At 45.5% G+C, this 19051-nt stretch overlaps 1 protein-coding gene across 10 annotated transcripts in view; it reads left to right on the top strand.

Moving 5' to 3' along the window:
• Nucleotides 1-19051, top strand: part of BIN1 (bridging integrator 1) — a 100514-nt gene that overhangs the window by 73305 nt on the left and 8158 nt on the right. For 2 of the 10 annotated variants that reach the window (XM_087731983.1, XM_087731985.1), the window contains 6 exons: nt 5082-5232; nt 9286-9414; nt 12273-12380; nt 13899-13922; nt 17528-17620; nt 18398-18508. In XM_087731983.1, the coding sequence (XP_087588109.1) occupies nt 5082-5232; nt 9286-9414; nt 12273-12380; nt 13899-13922; nt 17528-17620; nt 18398-18508 (616 nt within the window). Of the gene's footprint in view, nt 1-246; nt 298-5081; nt 5233-9285; nt 9415-12272; nt 12381-13898; nt 13923-17527; nt 17621-18397; nt 18509-19051 lie in introns of all 10 variants that reach the window. The other 8 variants (XM_087731986.1, XM_087731987.1, XM_087731988.1 and 5 more) reach the window with 6 other exon arrangements.

The raw sequence follows: 19051 nt of genomic DNA on the forward strand, positions 1-19051 counted from the left end.
CATGTAGATCTTTGACAAGCACAAAAAGCCCTCTCCTACCCTCTCCAAACCAGACCATAGCTTTCTAGGAACCAAGGGAACCGTGTACGTGTTTGTGTGTGTGTGAGAGAGAGAGGAGACCTTGTCATCTTGGTTACAGTGAGTTTTGTGGCACCAAGTGAATGGGTGCTTAGAAGCTTAACTTTTCCTCCCTGGTTTGACTGTGCCATCCTGTAACGGAAATGATTTGCGTGCCATCCTCAACAGAAAGAAAACTAAACTGTTCGCCAGGCTGAGGAAAAAGATGAGCAGGTACCGGTACGGAGAGCAGCATTTCGATACGTGTTTGATTTAGTTCCTAAAACTGGAGAGGCTGTTGCTGGACTCTAACAGCCTGGCACGTGTTAACCCTGTGATGGGAGAGGGGTCCTTTGCATGATACGATGTGTTCATGGCCTGCTGGGTCCTGCTGAGATCTCTCTGTGTCTGGATAATCCCATTAACTGCTTGTGTGCCTGGTTTGAATCCTTGCTTCTTTTCCTATCTAAGAAGGCAGTGTGAAAGCTCAGGCATTGTCTATTCAGTTGGTTTTGTGTGACTAAAAGCACGGTGCTGGGTTTTCCGTGGGAAATATGGGCAATTTTGGTGATTAACAACTTCTAGTTTTACCTAGTGGGGCTTGCCCTTTTGAACAGGTCTGAAATGCTGCATTCTCATTCCCTGCCTGGCCAGGGAGGACCATGAGGCAGGCCTTTCACACTCAGAAGTCCTGCCCTATCTACCTGTTGCAGTTGGGAGGATGATGAGGTGGGAGGAGGACACTTCCAGCTTTGCTCCTTACTTGCTCTGTTCTTGAGGATCCTCACTGTCATGCGCCATCCATTTAAAATTCTGTGCAGGGCTGAAGGCAAAGGAAGCCTATTGTCTTGTTTAAAGACTAATGTCAGCATCTTACCTTTCAAGGCAGTGATGGCATTGAATAACTGGATTGCTACAATGCCTAGAGTTACCATAGCCAAGGTCAAGGACTCTGACAAGAACATGCTCTGGAGCAAAGTGGGAATTGCTGCGTAATGTCATGGAGACTTCCTCTAATTTTTGCTTTTCTTAGTCTTTGTGTTGGTACTCCCTCCATGGGGTCCTTATAGGAAGAAGAAAAAAAAAAAAAATTCAAGATGATGTCCTGCCAGCAATAAAAGCAAGTGCTGGTGGATTGAGGTCAATGCTTTTCTGATCCGGGCTTCCCAGTGACTAGGGCAAGTCACACAATCCTTCTGTTTGTCTCTTTGTAAAGTGGGAGGTTGGAGGGTGGAGAAGGGTAATTTCACAGGGAAGCTGATGGGCAAATCTTGATTTTTATATCCTCAAATAAAAAGTAATGAAGGAATGTCTTGTGTTGTTACTATTCTGAGGTTTTCTACTATAGGAAAAGGAGGATTCACAGGAGTACTTCTCTGGATGTCTGTCTCTGGTCCTTGATTGGACCAGTGTTGTACCTGCACCAGGCAGGACATCTAATATTTCCAGTCACTGAGAACGGATGGATGCTACAGCAGAGGGAGAGAGAGTAAATCTCATCTCGATGAGCTCTAGCCATAATGTCCTCCTGCTCTGCCCTGATGAGGTCCAACGGGCCCAGCAGTTAAGGTGCCTGACCTGGGCTCTGCTGGGAGTTTCTGCTGTCAGAGCAGCTGCTGGGGTCACAGAGAAATATGCAACCCCTGATGCAGGGAAGGAGACTCGGTCACTTTGATCTGCAGCAAGAATGTACATTTGTGCCACCATATGCTTGGGTATGCAGGTGCTTCTTCCTCCTTTCTCCTGCCCCTTCTCTTTTTTTTTTTTTTTCTTTAAAAAAAAGTAATTCTCCAGCGTGCTTTTGTGCTAAAAAACACTTTTGGCTAAAAGGCCCTGTCTGAACCTTAGCTGAGATGCCAACCTTTTTTTCTTTTTAGCTTGAGAACTTGGCGGGAAGTGACTGGTCTGTTTTTACCATATTGGAAAGTAGGTTTCATCCTCTAACGCAGGATTGTTACAAGCACATGGGAACCCCATCTGCAGAAGTTACTCTGCTCTTCCAGAACAGACGAGGCAGCCCCATGAGGGGTCCAAGAGCTCAGCAGTACTAAAAGAGGCTGGAGGATTTTGGCTTTCCCTTCAGCTGCAGTAACTGTATTAGACCCTGTTCCCAACTCTCTCATTCCAGAAGAAAGTTGACACCCACTTCCCTTCCCTGCCTGATATTCCTGGATTTGGCATCACTTCCCAGTTGCTCATGGGAAGGAAAAAGAGAGAGAGCAATGACCTTGTTGTTTTCACTTTTTTTTACTGTGGTACTCACGTTTGGTCAGTGGGGACAGTCCCCACACTCTTGCTTTTCCCTGTGTTTCTTGGAGCAAGCAATCAGTTTGGAGACAGGGCTTTGCTCTGTGTGGGAAGTGAAGGGGACCCGTGAAGGACAGAGGATCCTGGTGACAAGCTCGCTTGATGCTGGTTGCACTGACTAAATGCATGCAAAGCAACAAGTGCAGGAATGAAGGTGCCGCTCGGGGGGCTGGAAAAGGCTCAGCCAAAATTAGCACTGGCATTTTCCTAGGGGGATCAGCCAACACACCAAACAAGCTGTAAATAGTAGTGACTTAATGAAGGCTTTAGTGTGGGGCCCTCTCAGCCCTTGTAGGATGAGGGGAAGAAACTGGACTGCCTTTCATGTGGGAGCCTTTTACCAATATATCTCCAAATTAAGTCACTGCCAGGCACCAGAAATAAGGCACTAAAAAGCTGTTTCACAGCCTTTGAAAATAAGCCTGAACTCCTTTCTCACTGGGAGAAATGGCCTCTTCGGGTCCCTGAAGGAAAAGTCTACCCTTGTGTTGGTAGGCCAGCTGAGAGCCAGTAGTCCCAATATTTCCAATGTAGTCTGGGCATTTGAGGAGTCCTGGCAGTCTAGCTGTAGATCACTGTGTCCCCCATCTTCTCCAAAGTGCTTTCAACTCTAGGGAAGGTAACATGTTTTTTTTTTCCCCAACTCTAGCATCAGAGGACATTTTCTCTCATTTCCTGCTGTTCCCTGGTTCCTCCCATTTAGAGCAAGACTTCCTTACCTTCACCCTCCAACCATTACTACTTTTAATCTGTAGCACAGCCTTGTCAATTTTGCAGAATCCTTCACACCACCCACTGTTTTGAAGTGATTTCTGGGGACCTCTGAGGAAGGACACTGTAGCCATATCCAGTCAAACTGAAGAGCTGCAGGGGTTGGTGTACATGTTCTTAGTCCCTCCTCTTCCCTCTTTCCTCTTCCTTTCCCTCTTTTTCCCTTGGCGTGCGTGCCCCTGGTTGAGAGCTGCTGGCAGAGAACATCATTGGGTTTGTTGCATCATGTTGGTGTGCTACTGGCATCAGTGTCATCAGAAACATCTGACCTGCATGCGGACCTGAGAACAAGCGCTTTGTGGGGAAATGTGTGTGTGGGGTGTGGATATGGGGAGAAAGTGGGGGGAATGGGTGAGGGCAAAGTGAATGAAGAGGGAATGGGATGGGGAGCTTGAAAGCTGGAATGCTGAGCAGGGGGAGATGCTTGCTTGGAAGGGGAAGTTTGTTGAAATGCCTTGCTGTCCCTTCCTCTTCTTGCTGTCCCCCTACTCGTGAGTGTTTAGGAATGACGCCATCATGCATGTTAGCCGATGACCACCATACCTCGGGCATCCAAGTGTGAGTGGATGTACAAGTCTGGAGCTCTGGGCTCTCTTGGGACAGAGCAAAGAAAGAATCAAGTTGATGTCCCTGCAGAATCAGGTCTGCATTGCTCTAGTCCTGGCTCTATGCCAGGATTTATTGTCTCAAGTTATAGGAAAGGATCTGTTCCTTTCAGCCTTCTCCCAAGGCCTTTAACTTCACAAGAACTGCAACTTCCTAAGTGGAGGCAAATATCGCTCCCTGTAGATGAGGTTGCACAGCCCTTTTGCAATATCCTGTAATATTCTGTTTTCAGCTATGTATAGTTTTGCCAAACTGTAACCACTTCTACTAAAATATCCCCTACCAGTGTCTGTGCTTCTACATGACTGGAGATAAATTGGTAAGTTGCTTTTTGGGGAGCTGAATTTCAGCCAAAATGTTTGAGAATTAGGCTGGGGAAAATGGTTTTACCTTTATCCCTGTTGAAATTCTCTGGTAACCAACTTTTTACTAAATATCATGATTCCGTACTTTGAAGCACAGACTTCACACTTGGCCAGGGCATGCCCTTAGGGAAAGGCATGTGCCTTTTGCCATTCCTTTGAAAAATCTGTCCAAATCTGGTCAAGTTGTGAACCAACAAATGCCACTGGTATATGCTCCTTGTATCTTAATTCCCTGAAGAATCCCTCTTGACTGTGTGTCAGAAACAGTCCTGGAATAGGGACCAACTGGAAAGGCAGGGGCAGAAGGGGTTCATCATTGAAAACGAGGCTGGGGAGACCTTCCATAATAGAGAAATCTTTATTAGTAGGCAGAATCTCACTGTTTCTTTGCTGTCTGGAATAATCTGTGAAACCTCTGGCTACTTTGCCCCTTTTCCAGCTTAGCCAGTTTGTACCACATAGGGGAATAAGATATTCTACGGATCACAGGTGTTATGAATCTATTAGTTATAACCCATGCAGGTGTCAGAACACCACCATGCAGAAAAATTCTTATCTGTAGAATTTAAAACTAAATAAGCTGCACAGAAATCCCCTATCTGCTTCCGCAGTATTAAGACTATGACTTAACGTCAGGCACTTACATTAGAATCTAGCAGAATTAAGGATGCCTGATTGGTTTTTTGGTTTTGTTTTTCTGTGTCTGAGGCAAAGTAGATCCATGGAGTAGGAGTTTAGTGAGTAGCCTGCTGCACAGTAATGCTGCTGCAGTGTGTTGGACTGCGACTCAGCAAAGGTGCTTCTCTGAAGCTTGTAGGGGCTTCAAGTGTCTTCATCACATGTCTGGGCAGTGAAGCAAAGAGATAATGGAGGCCGCTGATCTGTGCCGGTTAGCACAACTCCTTCTAGGCGTCGCTCAGACTTCTCTCTCTTTCTCTTTCCCTCTCTCTCCCTTTCTCTCTCTGCTTCCTTCAGTGACAGCACCCCAGCGAAAGCAAATAAAAGCCCCTCGCCTCCACCAGATGGATCTCCCATCACCAGCCCTGAGACCAAGACTGTCAACCATGAGCTGGAATCGTCCACTTTGGAAGCGCCTGGGGCAAGCATCCCAAAGTCACCATCTCAGGTAGTGTCCCCATGACATTGACCATGTCTCTGCAGTATGACCGCTGATGGTACAAGCTCCGTGAGTCAAAGACATCCATCAGTTGCTTTTTTGGACCTCTTCCTGATACTGAGCACAGAGAATGTGACTTGACGGTTGGGTTGTTCTCCTTCACTGGTTCCTGAGAGGTTCCCAAGGGAAGAACTAAGCTGTCTCTGAATGCCTCTACAGGGGGAAGGCCAGTAATACATTTTGCTATCCGGTAGGATGGCCGAAAAGATCCAAGGAGGATGGAGTTGTAGCTAGGCGAGGGAGTTTGTTCTTTACATTTGAATTAACCTGTAGAATTCAATGGTCCAGTTTCTTTTCAAGAACTTCAATAACTGCGGAAAGTTCAAAGAAAAAAGTTTAATATTGATAAGGAGAACATCTGTACTTTGCATGATGTTTTACTTTAATCTCAAGATAAAATTTTATGCTAAAAATAAAGGCATTATATTCTTATGCTGTGAAGAAACTAGGTGGCTACCAGGAAGAAGACTGTCCATTATATGGAGTCTGATACCTTCCAAGGCCTTTGTTAGTCCTTTCCTTACACAGGAGATACTCAGCGGCATGCTTAAAATAGTGTATGTAGCTCCTGCTACTCAGCGTATCATATGATATGTTTTAATTTGAGATTTAAGGAAAATAAAACATTTACTTCCCCTTGCCATCCCTCTATTGCTGAGTGGAGGAAAAGCTTAGTAGGGGAAAGTAGTAACTAGACAAAATTTGTCTGGTGCCAATCCTTGCATTTCAGTAAGTGGGACACCAGGGAGGAGTCTTCCAGGAAGAATTAAAGCTGAGAGGGGTTCTGGCCAAACTGGTAAGAGAAAACCTATTGCATCTGAAGAGACGGGTGCAACCCAGAACTTCCTTGCTGTTGTCATATGTAGCAGTGTGATTCCAAATCCCGGCCTGTGGTGTAGGCTGTCTGCTGTTTCTGGATAGCCTTTCACAATATTTTTCCCTCTGCTGCATTTTTGATTTTCAGGATTATCTAGGGACAAAAGGGGATGTTTGTATATTGGCAAAAGGGTCTTTTTGAGCCCTGTGAGATGCGTGGAAGTCTGGCAGTGTCTTTTCAGGGCTTCTCCAGCGTCTCTGCACCTCTCAGCATTGCACAGCCTAGAGCAGCTTCGCCACCACCCTGGCTAGGACCTTGGAGTAGGGTATGTGTACGGGGGAGAGAGGATAGTGCCTACAGATTTGCCTTCCTGTTTTTTCAGAGATTGCCATAACTTGATTGAAGTTTGGAACAAGAAATCATACAGATTTATTGAGCTGTTCGCTGCAGACTTCACTTGCCCTGCCTGTGGACTTGTCATGCTGAGTTTGGCTTCTTCTTTTTCCTTTAAATAGCACACATAAGCCTGGTTTTTGCCAGCCTGCAAGTGCTTTCTCATTCACTTGCTGCCTTCCTGCCCACAGGAATGGGGCTAGAGGCACCCTTTGTCGAGCAAGCAGAATATTCCAGTGCGGCCCTAGCTGGAATCTCAGATGGGCCACAGGCAAGACTGAAATGGCATTTGTAGCTAATGCTGCCACCACCTGGCAGCTCTTTCCCAATCTATATTTAATTCATTCTCCCAGGCCTCACTACAGTGAAGAACAAGAGCTCCACTCCATATTCTTGCTAGGTGCTAAGAGACAGAGCTGGCTCCAGAGGGAGGGAAGACAAGGACAGGGGTTTCATACTCAGAGCCAAGCCTGGTGTCTGTATGGATAAAGTCTAGAAACTAAGAGTGTGTCAGCTTGCCAGCCAGCTGGAAAACACAAGTGTCTCCTCTCTCAACAGTGCTCAACTTTAAGCTGTGAAGATGAAAATCTTTACAGGTGTTATTACTTTTGGCCTGTGGGTAAGTCATTTTTTTTCTAGGGTCCTCCTAGGGAGGCTAGGGGCCTCATCCTCGCGGGGATGATGGAGCAAAAAGCAACAAGCAAATACAATTCTCTGGGCTATTCCTGTCTGAAATACTAATGCAGACCATAAACAAAGGCTGTGGAGAGAAAGACAACAAAACAGGAGAGACCAAATAAATGCTAACTAAACTTTGAACTGTTCCCTATGCCAAAAAAAATAGCTCTTTTACTGTCCTTTAATTCTCTAAACCGGCTTATTTCTGTCTTTTGGAAGAAGCGACTGCTATCAGATCTCCGCGCTGAGTAATTTGATGATGATACAGGACTTCAGGGGTCTGTGAAATCTCCAAGGTCAGACTTTTGCTCTCAGTTACACCACTGAAACACTGTAATGACACTTTTGAAGTCAATGCAACTATGTTGAATTTAGACAGGTAAACCTGTGGGATCCAAGTCAGCAGAAAAATTTTAGAGGATTTGTTTTATTCTGGGCAGCAAAGTTGTTCATGCTTGATGAATTTCCAGGTATAACTTAACATCAATAGGCAATCCTGTTGTCTTTGAAATATGGTTTTAGACTACTGTTAGAGGTAATGCTGGACACTGTAGAAGTGCTGGTCTCCAAGACACTAATGCATTGGAAAGAAGAAGACTGACTGTTTTAGAGAAATAAATAGCAGAAGAGTTGGGATCTTTTTGACTTCAGAGTTTGTTATTGGACCCTCCCATTTCTGTAGGTGGTGGCTCTGTTCTGAGAATAGCTTTTCCCTGAAATTTCTGGTCCCTTCTTGCAAATGGCAAGCAGGGGATTTTCAGGAAGGGATTGTTCTCAGGGAATGTATACACGCCACCTTCTGCAAACAGTGAAAAGTTGGAAGTGAACACACTACTTTCATTATGTCCCCTAGCCAGCTATTCAGTGGAAAATGTGTGTTTGCATACTCACTCACACTCTGTAAAGTAGGTTAACCCAGTAGAAAACTGGGCATATCCTTAGCAATCTGAATAAAAACCTTGTAGAGCTCAGTTATATGCTGGTGGGGTGTGAATACAGGACTAGGAGTTGGGGATTGCTGTGTTTCAGATCTGAGCCTGACACTGATATACCGGGTGCCCATTGTCAGGTCTCTGAGTCTTGCTGCCTTGGGATTCTAAGTACGATGAGAAGATCAAGTAAAACAATACTGTAAATGGAAAGCATTGTCATTGCTGAGCGTTGCTGTGGTGCTTGGAACTTGTATGGCTGCTTTGTTCCAACACAGCAGCAGCTCCTCAAAGTTTGATTTGATCTAGAAATGATCATTGAGCCTTGGGCACAGGAAAATGTGAAAAGGATGTGGATGGGTTGATGTAGGGAGGGTCTACCACAGCTTCCCATGGGGTTGTGGATGCAGTGTCAGGCTGAGTCTTTTAGCATGATGGTGGGTATTAGGATGGGTTAGAGTTATAGGGTCAGACTTTGTTATGCATTCTCTGGATCTCTGTTTGGGAAACACGACTTCATTGCTGTCAATGCTCATTGGTGAAACTGAGAGCAGAGTTGGGCCCGTAGCAGTCATGGCTTCTCAGGAGTTTGTTTTTGCCTAAAGCTGAGAAGTGGTAAGATGCCATCAAGAGCTCCTTCAGACCTTTCTTACGGTACACTGGTAATCAGTGCACCAGTACTGGGCAGATCAGAGTCTGTCCTCATGGTCACCTACCAATAATAGGACAAATTGAGTCTGATCTCTCATTCTCTTAAGTATGGTAAGTATGGCAAAGGGAGGCAGTGCTGGCCTGGTCTATTGAATTGTGTTCTCAGTAATTGATCTGCTCCCTTCCCAGTGGTTCTTTTGAAGGTTGCACATGCTTTAATTATGTATGCATGTCCTGTCAATGCATATTAATTGTGTTACGCTTCTCCTCTGCAGAGGGAAACTTGCCTACGGCTGAAGTGTAACTAATGATGCCAAACCTTCTCTGGAGGCCTCTGGTTGTTTTTTTTGTTTCATTTCAATTCAGCCCTTCACTCTCCCTCCCTCTCTCTTCAGATGGAGTTGATTGGACCCTGCTCTGTGCCTGTGGTTGTGATATCCCCCACCTTCAGTTTTTGTGGCTAACCTGGTTCCTGTCTCTGGTTTTTTTGGGTGTCGCCGTCTGTGCTGTGGCCATGTGCTCACTTGCATGCAGTTGAGGAAAGGGCCTCCGGTGCCTCCGCCTCCAAAAGTCACCCCCTCCAAGGAGATCAAGCAGGAGAACATCATCAGTCTGTTTGATGACAATTTTGTCCCTGAGATAAGTGTGACAACCCCTTCGCAGGTTAGCTGCTATGCCCTGCCTTATATTTGTCTGCCTCTGAACTTTTCCTTTTGACCTTTCTTCTCTTTAGAGGTGTCAAGCCATGAAACCTGGTCAGGTGAAGGAGGAAGGCAAGCTCAGCATTGGACCTCAGAAGGCAAAGAATTAGATAGAAGGCTAACTTAGAGGGGAGGGGGGCTAGAAGGCAGCTTTGACTAGCACATTGCCCTTTCAGAGCTTTCATTCATAGAAGAAATGGGAGAAATGCCACTGGTGAAGATGCCAGAAAGTAATCACTGCATTTGTTCAGCAGGAAAGCTTATGGATTATGGCGCCCCTCATATCCTATGATATGCTCTCTCCAGACCCACTGATCCTGGGTGTGGATGAAGCATGTGTTTTCTGCCCTTGTACATCCCCTAGTGCTGACCCTGGCATCTGTGCCCATTCTGGGAGAAGACAGTTTTGTGCTCTCCATGCCTTCACATATGGGCTTTGCGGTTTAAAGCCCACACCTGCACAGGAAAGGCCAACAGGAATTGCATGAAGTTCTCTTTGCGGAGAATAGGTGCCTCCAGTTTAGATGGGCAGGGCTGTGCCTGCTGTCAATTCAGGACTGCTGACACAGTCCAGCCAGCAGTTCCCATCAGAATATTTCTTTCTTGTCATGTGGCACTTTTTGAAGCCCTGAGAAAAGAAAAACATTTTCAAATTATATATTTTTTTTCTCTTCACATTCCTTTTGATTTACATCACTGCAAGAGAGGATGCCCAGGCAGGGAATTCTATGTTGGATCTAGGAGAATAGCAGTCCTTATGTGTATAGGAGCCTGACCAGATTTCTGGCTGTACCATGAGATACCTGCATTTACTTTTTTATGTATATATACACATGTATATATATATATATATTTTTTTTTTCCCCCTAAATGCTTGTTAAAGCACAAGTAATCTCTCTATCAGTGCTCATCTGTGACTCATTCCGTAACTTTTCCTTGTATCATGCTGCTCCATTGCCTCTGGTTTGCCACCTTCCACCCAGCTGCTGAGGAGCAGAGGTGGAGTGGGAAGGGAGGGAAGTCCATGTCAGATTTTGCATTGCAATAGATAAAGCTTGCAGAGCAGAGAGATGATTTGACAGCAGTGTTGGAAGGCAGGACCACAGGCAGCTGAGCAACTCTCTTATCATTTTCTGTGCTTTCTTCTCCTGTATCATAATGGACAGCTCTGTCTGCCCCATGGTTTGTGTCATGTATTTCCATGTGAATGCCAGCCCTTAGTCAGATGTACTCTTCTGCACCTGATCAGTGCTCTGACCCAGGATGGGATCTGCTGTGACTTTCAATCTGAGGGAGGACTCTGCTTGCCAGAACAATCTTCACTGAAGCACCCAACAGCCACTAGTGTTCAGTGTGCTGCCCAGAGCCGTTCCTGTCAGATGTCGTGGCTCCAATGAGCTGTCTTGTGGGAGATCTGGGTGCTAGCCCTTGCATGTTAGTCTCGAATGGCAGGTAGGATTATTCCATGACTGGAGCCTTTGATGTCTTGCTACCAAACAAAACTGAAGATTGGGGTTGGAGCCCCTCTGATGGGTGGCCTGGATGTGCTGGAGGAGCGTACTAGAATGCTAGTTGTTTTTTGCATACTGGTCAGAGTTTATTATTGTGAGATGGGAGAGCTTGGTTCCTTGTCCTCATCCCTGTGGGTCTCAAAAAGAGATTTTCATAAGGGAGAGAAAAATCTAGAAGAGAATTGGAGTAAGAGGAAACTAGAGGAGGTGAAAATGATGGTGGTGTGGGTTGTATTCAGAGGACTTTTTCTTAAATGGTGTCTCTTGCTATGTTCCAGGAGTTTTTCCATTGTGGGGCTATGATATAACTGTGGAGACCAACCTGCCACACTTTGTGTGTTGTTGGAAAGGTAGCTGAAGCAGTGGGGCCAGCAAGCTGGGAGGTCAGTGGAAACAGGGGCAAATCTTTCTGGACTTGCTGGAGAGAGCAGCTTCCTCTGAAGCTGCATAGAAAGGAGCGTCTTGTAGTGGTTAGGTTAAATCTAAACACCAAAAGTGATAGTTCAGTTTTGAATACTAATGACTCATGTCCTTTGTAGTAACTGTTTTATTAATGGTAATCAGTGAATGTGCCATCATTGTCTTTAGCTAGAGCATTAATCAGTCAAAGGGGGTTATTCTGCTGACTTTGAAGAGAGTAGAAAAGCCTCTCAAATTTATGATTTGTTAGAAGACTCATGTGTGCATGTTTCTGGGATGTCCAGGAATGGGAAGCATTGAAAACAGCATTTTTGGATTGGGGAGTGATTCAAATCCCTTAGCTAGGGTGAGCTGCCATATTCTGTGTTTCTGTCTCAGAAGGCAGGAGGGAATTAGGAGCTTTGGGAGTTAGCTCTGAGGTCTCTCAGACTTACCTTCCAGCAGCTTGAGTGGTTTCCTGCCTGGATCCGTGTTCCTGAGATAAGTTGCATGTGGCTGAGGGAGTCTGTCCCGGGCCTTCAGTACAAAGGCAGCTGGATGAGCTACGGGGAATAGATATAAATAGAAGAGAAGCCCTTCTGAATTGTCAGTAGCAGTGATCCTTTTGACCAGAGCAGGTCAGATGCTCACACCATGTCAGCTCATTTGGACAGGTGGGAAGATGAACGAGTCCTGTGGAGAAGGCTCAGGTTTGGTTTACAGTGGCACCCATGCGAACTGCCCGTGATTATAGGCACCAAGCAGGCAGGAGTCACGTCAGGTGCTTGCATTGCCACCGTGTCTTCTGTGCTTGCAGGCTTAGCTCCTGGAGATCGCATACCCTCCCTCTACTGTACGCGTGTGTGTGTGTCTAATGCTCGTACTGCTTTTCTTCCTCACTGCTGCCAAGTTTGATGCCCCTGGGCCCTTCCAGGAGGGAGCCAGCCTGTTGGATCTGGATTTTGATCCCATTAAACCAGATGCCACTGTGGGGAAGACCCCCACACCCGCCTCCCAGGTTGGTTCATATCACCATTCCTTCTGCCTTCATAACTGACTTGTTGCCAAGTGTGGCGTGACCTGCACCCATGTGAATGATAATGTGGACCTGAGCCGTGGGTGGCTGGGCTGGGTGCCCAGACCTGTGCCTTGCAGATGGGCACCTTGGTCTTGTCTGCTGGATGTTTAAGTCCAGTGAGAATTAGATGGCTACTAGCTTGGCCACAGTCTGGCACTAGGTGTTCGTGGGATGCTTGTGCTTTGCTCTGGTGATCTACTGACTGACAACTTGTTCAACTTAATGTATGTCCCTCCCTAGATAAGCATCCTCTGTATGTTATATGGGTTTAAACTGTTATTCTGTGAATGGGAGTTCAGCCTCAGTTCTGTGCTCCTGCTATAAATTGCTCTCAAAGGGATTTTTAATAAACACTGGTAATCTGCAGTTACTTAAGGTGAATAAAGCTGTAGATAGATATTGAAGTGATGTGAAGCCCTTCTTTTTCTGGGTATAACATAGCCTCTGTTCATAGTTAAGAAGCAGCTTCCTCCCTGAGCACAGTGCTGCGCAGTGCAGTATCAAAAAGGAAGATGCCCGATTCTGGTCTGGCCTGTACCTGGTCCTGTCCACTGTCAGAGGCGGGTGCACTGCGCTTCATTTTGTGTCTAAATGGCTGGAGGCTTTGAAGTGCATCCTGAATTTGGCTGTTATCCTGACCAAGACTTTCCATTTCATATGTATGAAATGGTTATTTTTTTGCCTGTGTTTTAAATTTATTTACTGGGATTTTTTTTTTTCTGAATCACCAGTTATAACTTGGATAATTGGGTATACTGGCTTTATACAAGTATAAATTTGACTGAAAATGGAATTATCTGTTACCCTTGCAGAAAAGAACAAATATTACACTGAGTGGGTTTTTCAAAACTGCTCAGCAATAGCCTATTTGCTGTTCTAATGTATTTATTATTAGCTTCAGAAGTCATTAAAAGAAAGAGTGTAAAATAAATACTTTCTAATGGTAACCACAGTACAAATCCTAGTGAAAACCACCTAGTTTTCAAAGCAGTCAAATTTATTTCCTGTAGGGTGGGCACTGTGGCAAAGAGGTTGAGATATTTCACTACTGATCCAAAGACACCAGTTGAAGTCTTGTTCTGAAATCATACTAACTCTATTGGGTGTGGGTGTATGGGAGCATATGTAACCCTGATGGACCACAAACTCATGAGGGTTTTGTTTTTTTTTTTTTCTGGCCATGTGGTCTGCCACTGATAACTGCGTGTGGCTTGATTGTCTCCCTTCATACCAGAGGTAGAAAAAAACCTTACTCAGATGCCTTGGTGCTTAAATTTGAATATGCAGTGGGGAGGGGTGTATAAATTCAGGTACTAAAAGTATTTTTAAAGCATGCAGAGATAAATGCTGTTCAATGTGTATGTCTGCTTCAGTCCGATCAGCATCTGTAATGTTTGTACTCACTGAAATAATCACATATAAACATGTTTTATTTTTGTTGCTCTTTGACATGCTTAGTCTTTACCTTGGGATTTATGGGAGGTAAGAACTTCATATGGCTTTCCTGTCTCATCACGTACTGTGCATGTGCCAGTGCCATCTCTGTGCGCATACCTGTCTCCTTTCCCTCGCTGCTTTTGCTTTCCCACACCCCAAACCAAAGTTGCTCCATGTGCTGCTGAACCCACTTTTGCACCTTCTGTGAAGCCCCAGGGGCAGCCACGTTTGCAAGTCGGGTCTGGCACTCTGAAACTTATGTCTCCGCCAGCGCACAACCCCATTGCCTTTCCCTGCTAACTCGCCTTTCCTTTGGCATGATGCTGTGACGTTCTCATTAAACTTAATCCTGCTGTGGCATCATCCTCACCCTCCACTCCTCAGTATTTCCTGAACTCTGTATGTCCTGTTGGTCTTGTGTGTGATGCATAAATATCTCAGCTGCCCCTCGTCCTTACTGCCTGCATCATTGGGTATACATACATGCTTGGAATTAGCTGTGGTGTTTGCTGTTCATTGACCATCGTTGCCAGAAATGCTGATGTGAAATAGCTCAGCCTGTGTCTACACTGAAAGTTAAGTGCAGGCCCAAGATTTACCTGGCATCTGCCTCAGCGTCAGCATTGGAGCTTGCTGACAAAGGAGACCCTACACATGCTCTGCATCTGAACCAAAGTCAGACCCTCATTTATGCCCTCTAGGTATATTGGGCCTGGGAAGGTCTCAGATTGCTGCAGATTAGCCCAATGGGAGATATTTCAAGCACAACTACTTTTGAGTCCCTCTGGACAAACAGCCAGCAGTGTGGACAGAAAATGCTTGGTCTGGGTACTCAAGCCTGTTCCTTGAGCTGGCTGTATCCCACAGTGTAGATGTAAGCACATGTCCTCAGCTTATGCTGGGGAATGAGTCCTGCCAAGCTTTCCATTCTCAAGGGCCAGATCACCACCTAGAGTCAGTACTTGGGAGGACATGATGTAAGCCCTGCTGAGGGCCTGGCCCAAGGACTCACTGTGGCCAGTGCTCTCCTTCACATGAGCTTGGGTCACGTCAAGAAAGATGTTTCCCTTGTGTGTTTTATCAGCCATCAGTGTTTAACATCTGTCATTCCGCTGTATGTGCGTTGTCTGTCTGTCTTAATAAGAAAGAAAAGAAGTCTGTGTTTTTGCAAGGAAGGATCTCGTGCCTTTCAAGTGGATGGGCAGGGATTGAGGTATGACTGTATCTAACTGAGCTGTGCTTACAGTCTGGGGTGTAAAAAGTGTTTTGGGCCATTTCTCCCATCCTGGAAACTGATTTCACCCAAAGGACAATTTAATCAACCGGGGAATGCTACTAGACAAGGTGTTCTCACTGTGCCAATTCTCACCTTGGCATACCATACACAGTTAAAGAGCAGACCTCCCCATAGCTGGGGAATTCTCCTCTTCAAGTCTTCTGAAGTGTTTTTGCTCGAATGTTCTTCTTAGCTGTTGACAAGAGGAGACCTGTTGCATGGTTATATAGTCCCATATGCCACGAGGTTAACAACTGCATAGAAACTTGGATGCAGCAGAACTTAGTTCTGTGGACTAGGAAACTTGCATTTGGTATATATGATGCTGCTGTTGGAATAAGCAAAGCTTTCAAACCTGGCAACAGCGGTGAGCAATTCTTCCTCTTCTCCCTATAGTATCTTGCCATGACTGTAAATGCTTTTATAGGCCTTGGGATGTCCACAGGTACATAAAATAGAAAAATAAGTAGCTGACATGAAAATGCCCTTTGTTGAAATCCAGGGTATTAATTTAGATTCAATTTCTCTGGTTATTAAATACTGTTCTTGCAAATTAGCTGCTTTTAAAAAAGGAGCTCACGTTGAGCTCCTTTTCACTTGTCCATGCTTGGCCAGATAGAGTTGGGCTGGCATCTGTCCCCGTTCCAGTTTCACTGAATCGAAATAAAAAGCAACCTGGGAGTGAATCTAATTAAACAGGAGAAGCCTTTGTGGCATTTCATATGCATACATTTACCATAGCACTACCAAAGCTGCTGTGGGAAGCCTCTGCAGGGTGGGAGCAGCTCTGCTGTTTATAATACTCTCTGGCAATATAAGGCTGTGGACGTGGTGATGGGGAGACATGAGGAAGGATGTGATAGGAGAGGAAAGCATGTGTTAAATGGCACCATTGGAGCAGCTGAAGGTAAAGTAATGGCTTTTTGTTAAATCAAGAATTTATTTCTTCATTATTGCTGCTGTTATTAGAAAACTACTTGGAGCATTGTGCCAGTGCATGGCTACTAGCCAGATCGGTGTGGAGTTAAGGGTTACCATGGTCGCTGCTTTACACTGGGCTTTTGTAGGGTTGGGACCATGAGAATTGCAATATTAAGAAATCTGGACAATGCCTTGTTTTGAACGTGGTTGTATTCAGGAGTAGATGTGTTTACCACATGTATGAGGCACGTAGGCATGCTAAGGCTGGTTTATTCACAAGTATTAAAAATGGAAAATCTCTGTATAGCAATCTCTGTTGTGCAAGTATAAAGTGGGTATCTGGTTAGATTCTGCAACGAGGCGCATGTGCTATCTGGTATGGAGAACGAATGGGTATAGACTGGCCATGAAATCACTTGGGCTGCAGATTAGACCCCTGAGGTTCTTGTCAGGAGTCTTCCCAGGTGCTGCCTGGCCAGTCTCCCAAGGGGCTGATCTGCAGCATTGATGCTACCAGATCCAACTTACTTTCTGCGTTGCTGCAGTTTCTGGGAGGGGCAAATGAATATCTTTAATTTTGTGTTGAAAAAGAGTTAGCCTGACTTCTGGCAAGGGAGAATAAAAACTTGAACTCCTGGAAGTGTATCAGAGGTGTTTGGTTGGTCTTTTGCTGTGCACAGAAACCCCTGTCCCCAGGCTTCCTAGAACAGTCTCTGTCAGGCAGTGATTAGTAGGTGATGTTGAATATTTCTCCCTGGTGGTGGCAGCTTTTGTGCATTAGAAACTCCCCTCTCCACCAACACAAATGTGTGCACGCATCATGTGGAATATTCATAGCAAATTCTTACTAATAGAATATTCACAACAGAATCCAAAGTCATGACTCCTTGGGCCTATCCAAAATCAAATTGGGTGAAAGTTAGTACAGTTTTCAGTTCAGTTTGATTCAGTGTTAATGTCATGTAGATGCTGGGTCCAGACTAAGTTCCATATCTGGACACATTATTACCATGCTCTTCTGTTTCTGGGAGTATGCAAAGGCTTAAATATTCCTCGATTGTTGATCCTTGGAAGTAGCCTAATGAGAGATCCTTGTATTCATATACAAGTGGGCAATCTATAGGTAATAATAGATAGTGTGTAAAGTAGGTCTGCGATTTAGATCGTGAAAAGAAAGAGATGCACAGGATTTTTGGTGTTTCATTGATTTCCTCTGGAGTATTGCCCGCTGCATGGCTGGAGTGAGGGAATGCAGGCTTTACTGTGATTTCACTGGGTTGCAGAGAAAGAGGGAGACAGAAACCTAGCAAGACCCTGAGGTTTCTCAGCTATTTGTCAGCAGATGGCAGCAGTCAACAGCGTAGAGCACTTGGACAGACTGAGCCGCACTTTTCTGCACACCCAGGTGATGTAATGAGCATAACTGTCCACCTGGATGACTTTTGTATTGCAGCCTGCAGAAGCAGCCCATGCAGGAGCTGAAGCAGCTGGATCAGAAGCAGCAGCTGGAGCTGAAGCATCTAAAACTGAAGCTGATTCAGGATCGGTAAGCACCTCGAGGGACAGCAGTCCCTTTTCTCCATCACATCCCTTTGTCATACAGCAGATGTGGGAGGCTGGGCTGGGAAAAGACATATGTGGCTGCCTGGAAAAACACATCCCTGCCACCCCAGCAGTTACAATGCTCTTATTCAGAGGCCAGACTTAGCTGTTGCATTTTATCTCTGTAATGCTAAGGGAGAAGCTCTGCTGGAAGATGTCCACAAAAAGAATTGTCCCTTCACCCATGTTGTGAAGCCAGCCCACAGCCCGTGCTGTGCTAAGCTTGCGTTGTCTGCTGGGTTCCTCCTTCCTCACCATTTACTTTACCTATCCTGTCCTCTGGACTCTGCCTGTGTCCCCTGAACATCCAGGGTTTCTCTTTTCTTCTTGGTACTGCCACCTTTTTAGGGGACTGGAGTAGGTCCCATTTCATGGCTGCTTGGTCCCTATAGGCTGTCGCATTTGAGTTGTCTGTTCCACGAGGGCTCTACAAGAACTGTGTCGTGACCAGAGCGAATGGGAAATGCTGGGTATTATGGTCACAGAAAAGCTCTAAATCCTCTCTGGCCCTTCTGCAGCCTTAAGCAAAGGAAGACAGTGGTCACCTCTTCTGCCTTACTGCTGCCTCTGCTGTCCTTTGGGGTGTTTTTGTCACTGACTGGTGTGCTGGGTAAAACTGCTGAAGCCATGGGTGGGGTTGGGATATGGATTTGGAGCTGCAATTTTGGATTCTCTTTTCTCAATGGCGTTTTTTCCTTCCCTGGCTGCTGCTGCCTACCAGAGCTCTCTGCCTGCTGTCGTTGTGGAAACTTTCCCTGCTACCGTCAATGGCACTGTGGAAGGAGGTGCTTCGTCTGAAAGAGCTGACATGCCCCCAGGATTTCTGTTCAAGGTGAGTGCATGGTGGTGGGACACCGAGTTCCTGGTAATCTTTTTTTTTTTTTTCCCCTCTAATGGATTAACAGCTTTCACTCAGCATGGCCATGGGCTATGCCACATTGAAAGGGAGAAAGGAAATTGAAGGAGAGATGCACCTTCCTCTCCAGCAGCCCAGCTTCATGCAGTTCCAGATGCTTCAAAGGACTGTATAAGAGCATCGGTGTCTAAACATCTGGCTGTGCTGTATAGCAAAACCCCTCCTTCTCTCTGCTGCAGTTATTTCTATCTCTGGTGGTGTGCTAGTGTCAGTCACAGACTCTGGATAGTAGATAAGAAGTTGTGCTCCAAACTAGAAAGGTTAAACTTCGATGCAAGTGGCAAATGAAGGAGAGTTGGAAACACCAGTAGGGACAGAGGACTTTGCGTTTGGGGAAATTAGAAAGCCAGGATGAACAGGAAAAAATATAGGATTAGATAGGGAAGTCTGGTGGGTATTCTGAATATGTCAAAGATCACTCGCAGCTTGTTTGGAAGGTGTGGAGGAAGGAGTGATTCT

The sequence above is a fragment of the Nipponia nippon genome, unplaced genomic scaffold, assembly GCF_047370975.1.
Source record: "Nipponia nippon isolate SJK-2023a ecotype South Korea unplaced genomic scaffold, ASM4737097v1 scaffold_5, whole genome shotgun sequence".
NCBI lineage: Eukaryota > Metazoa > Chordata > Aves > Pelecaniformes > Threskiornithidae > Nipponia > Nipponia nippon.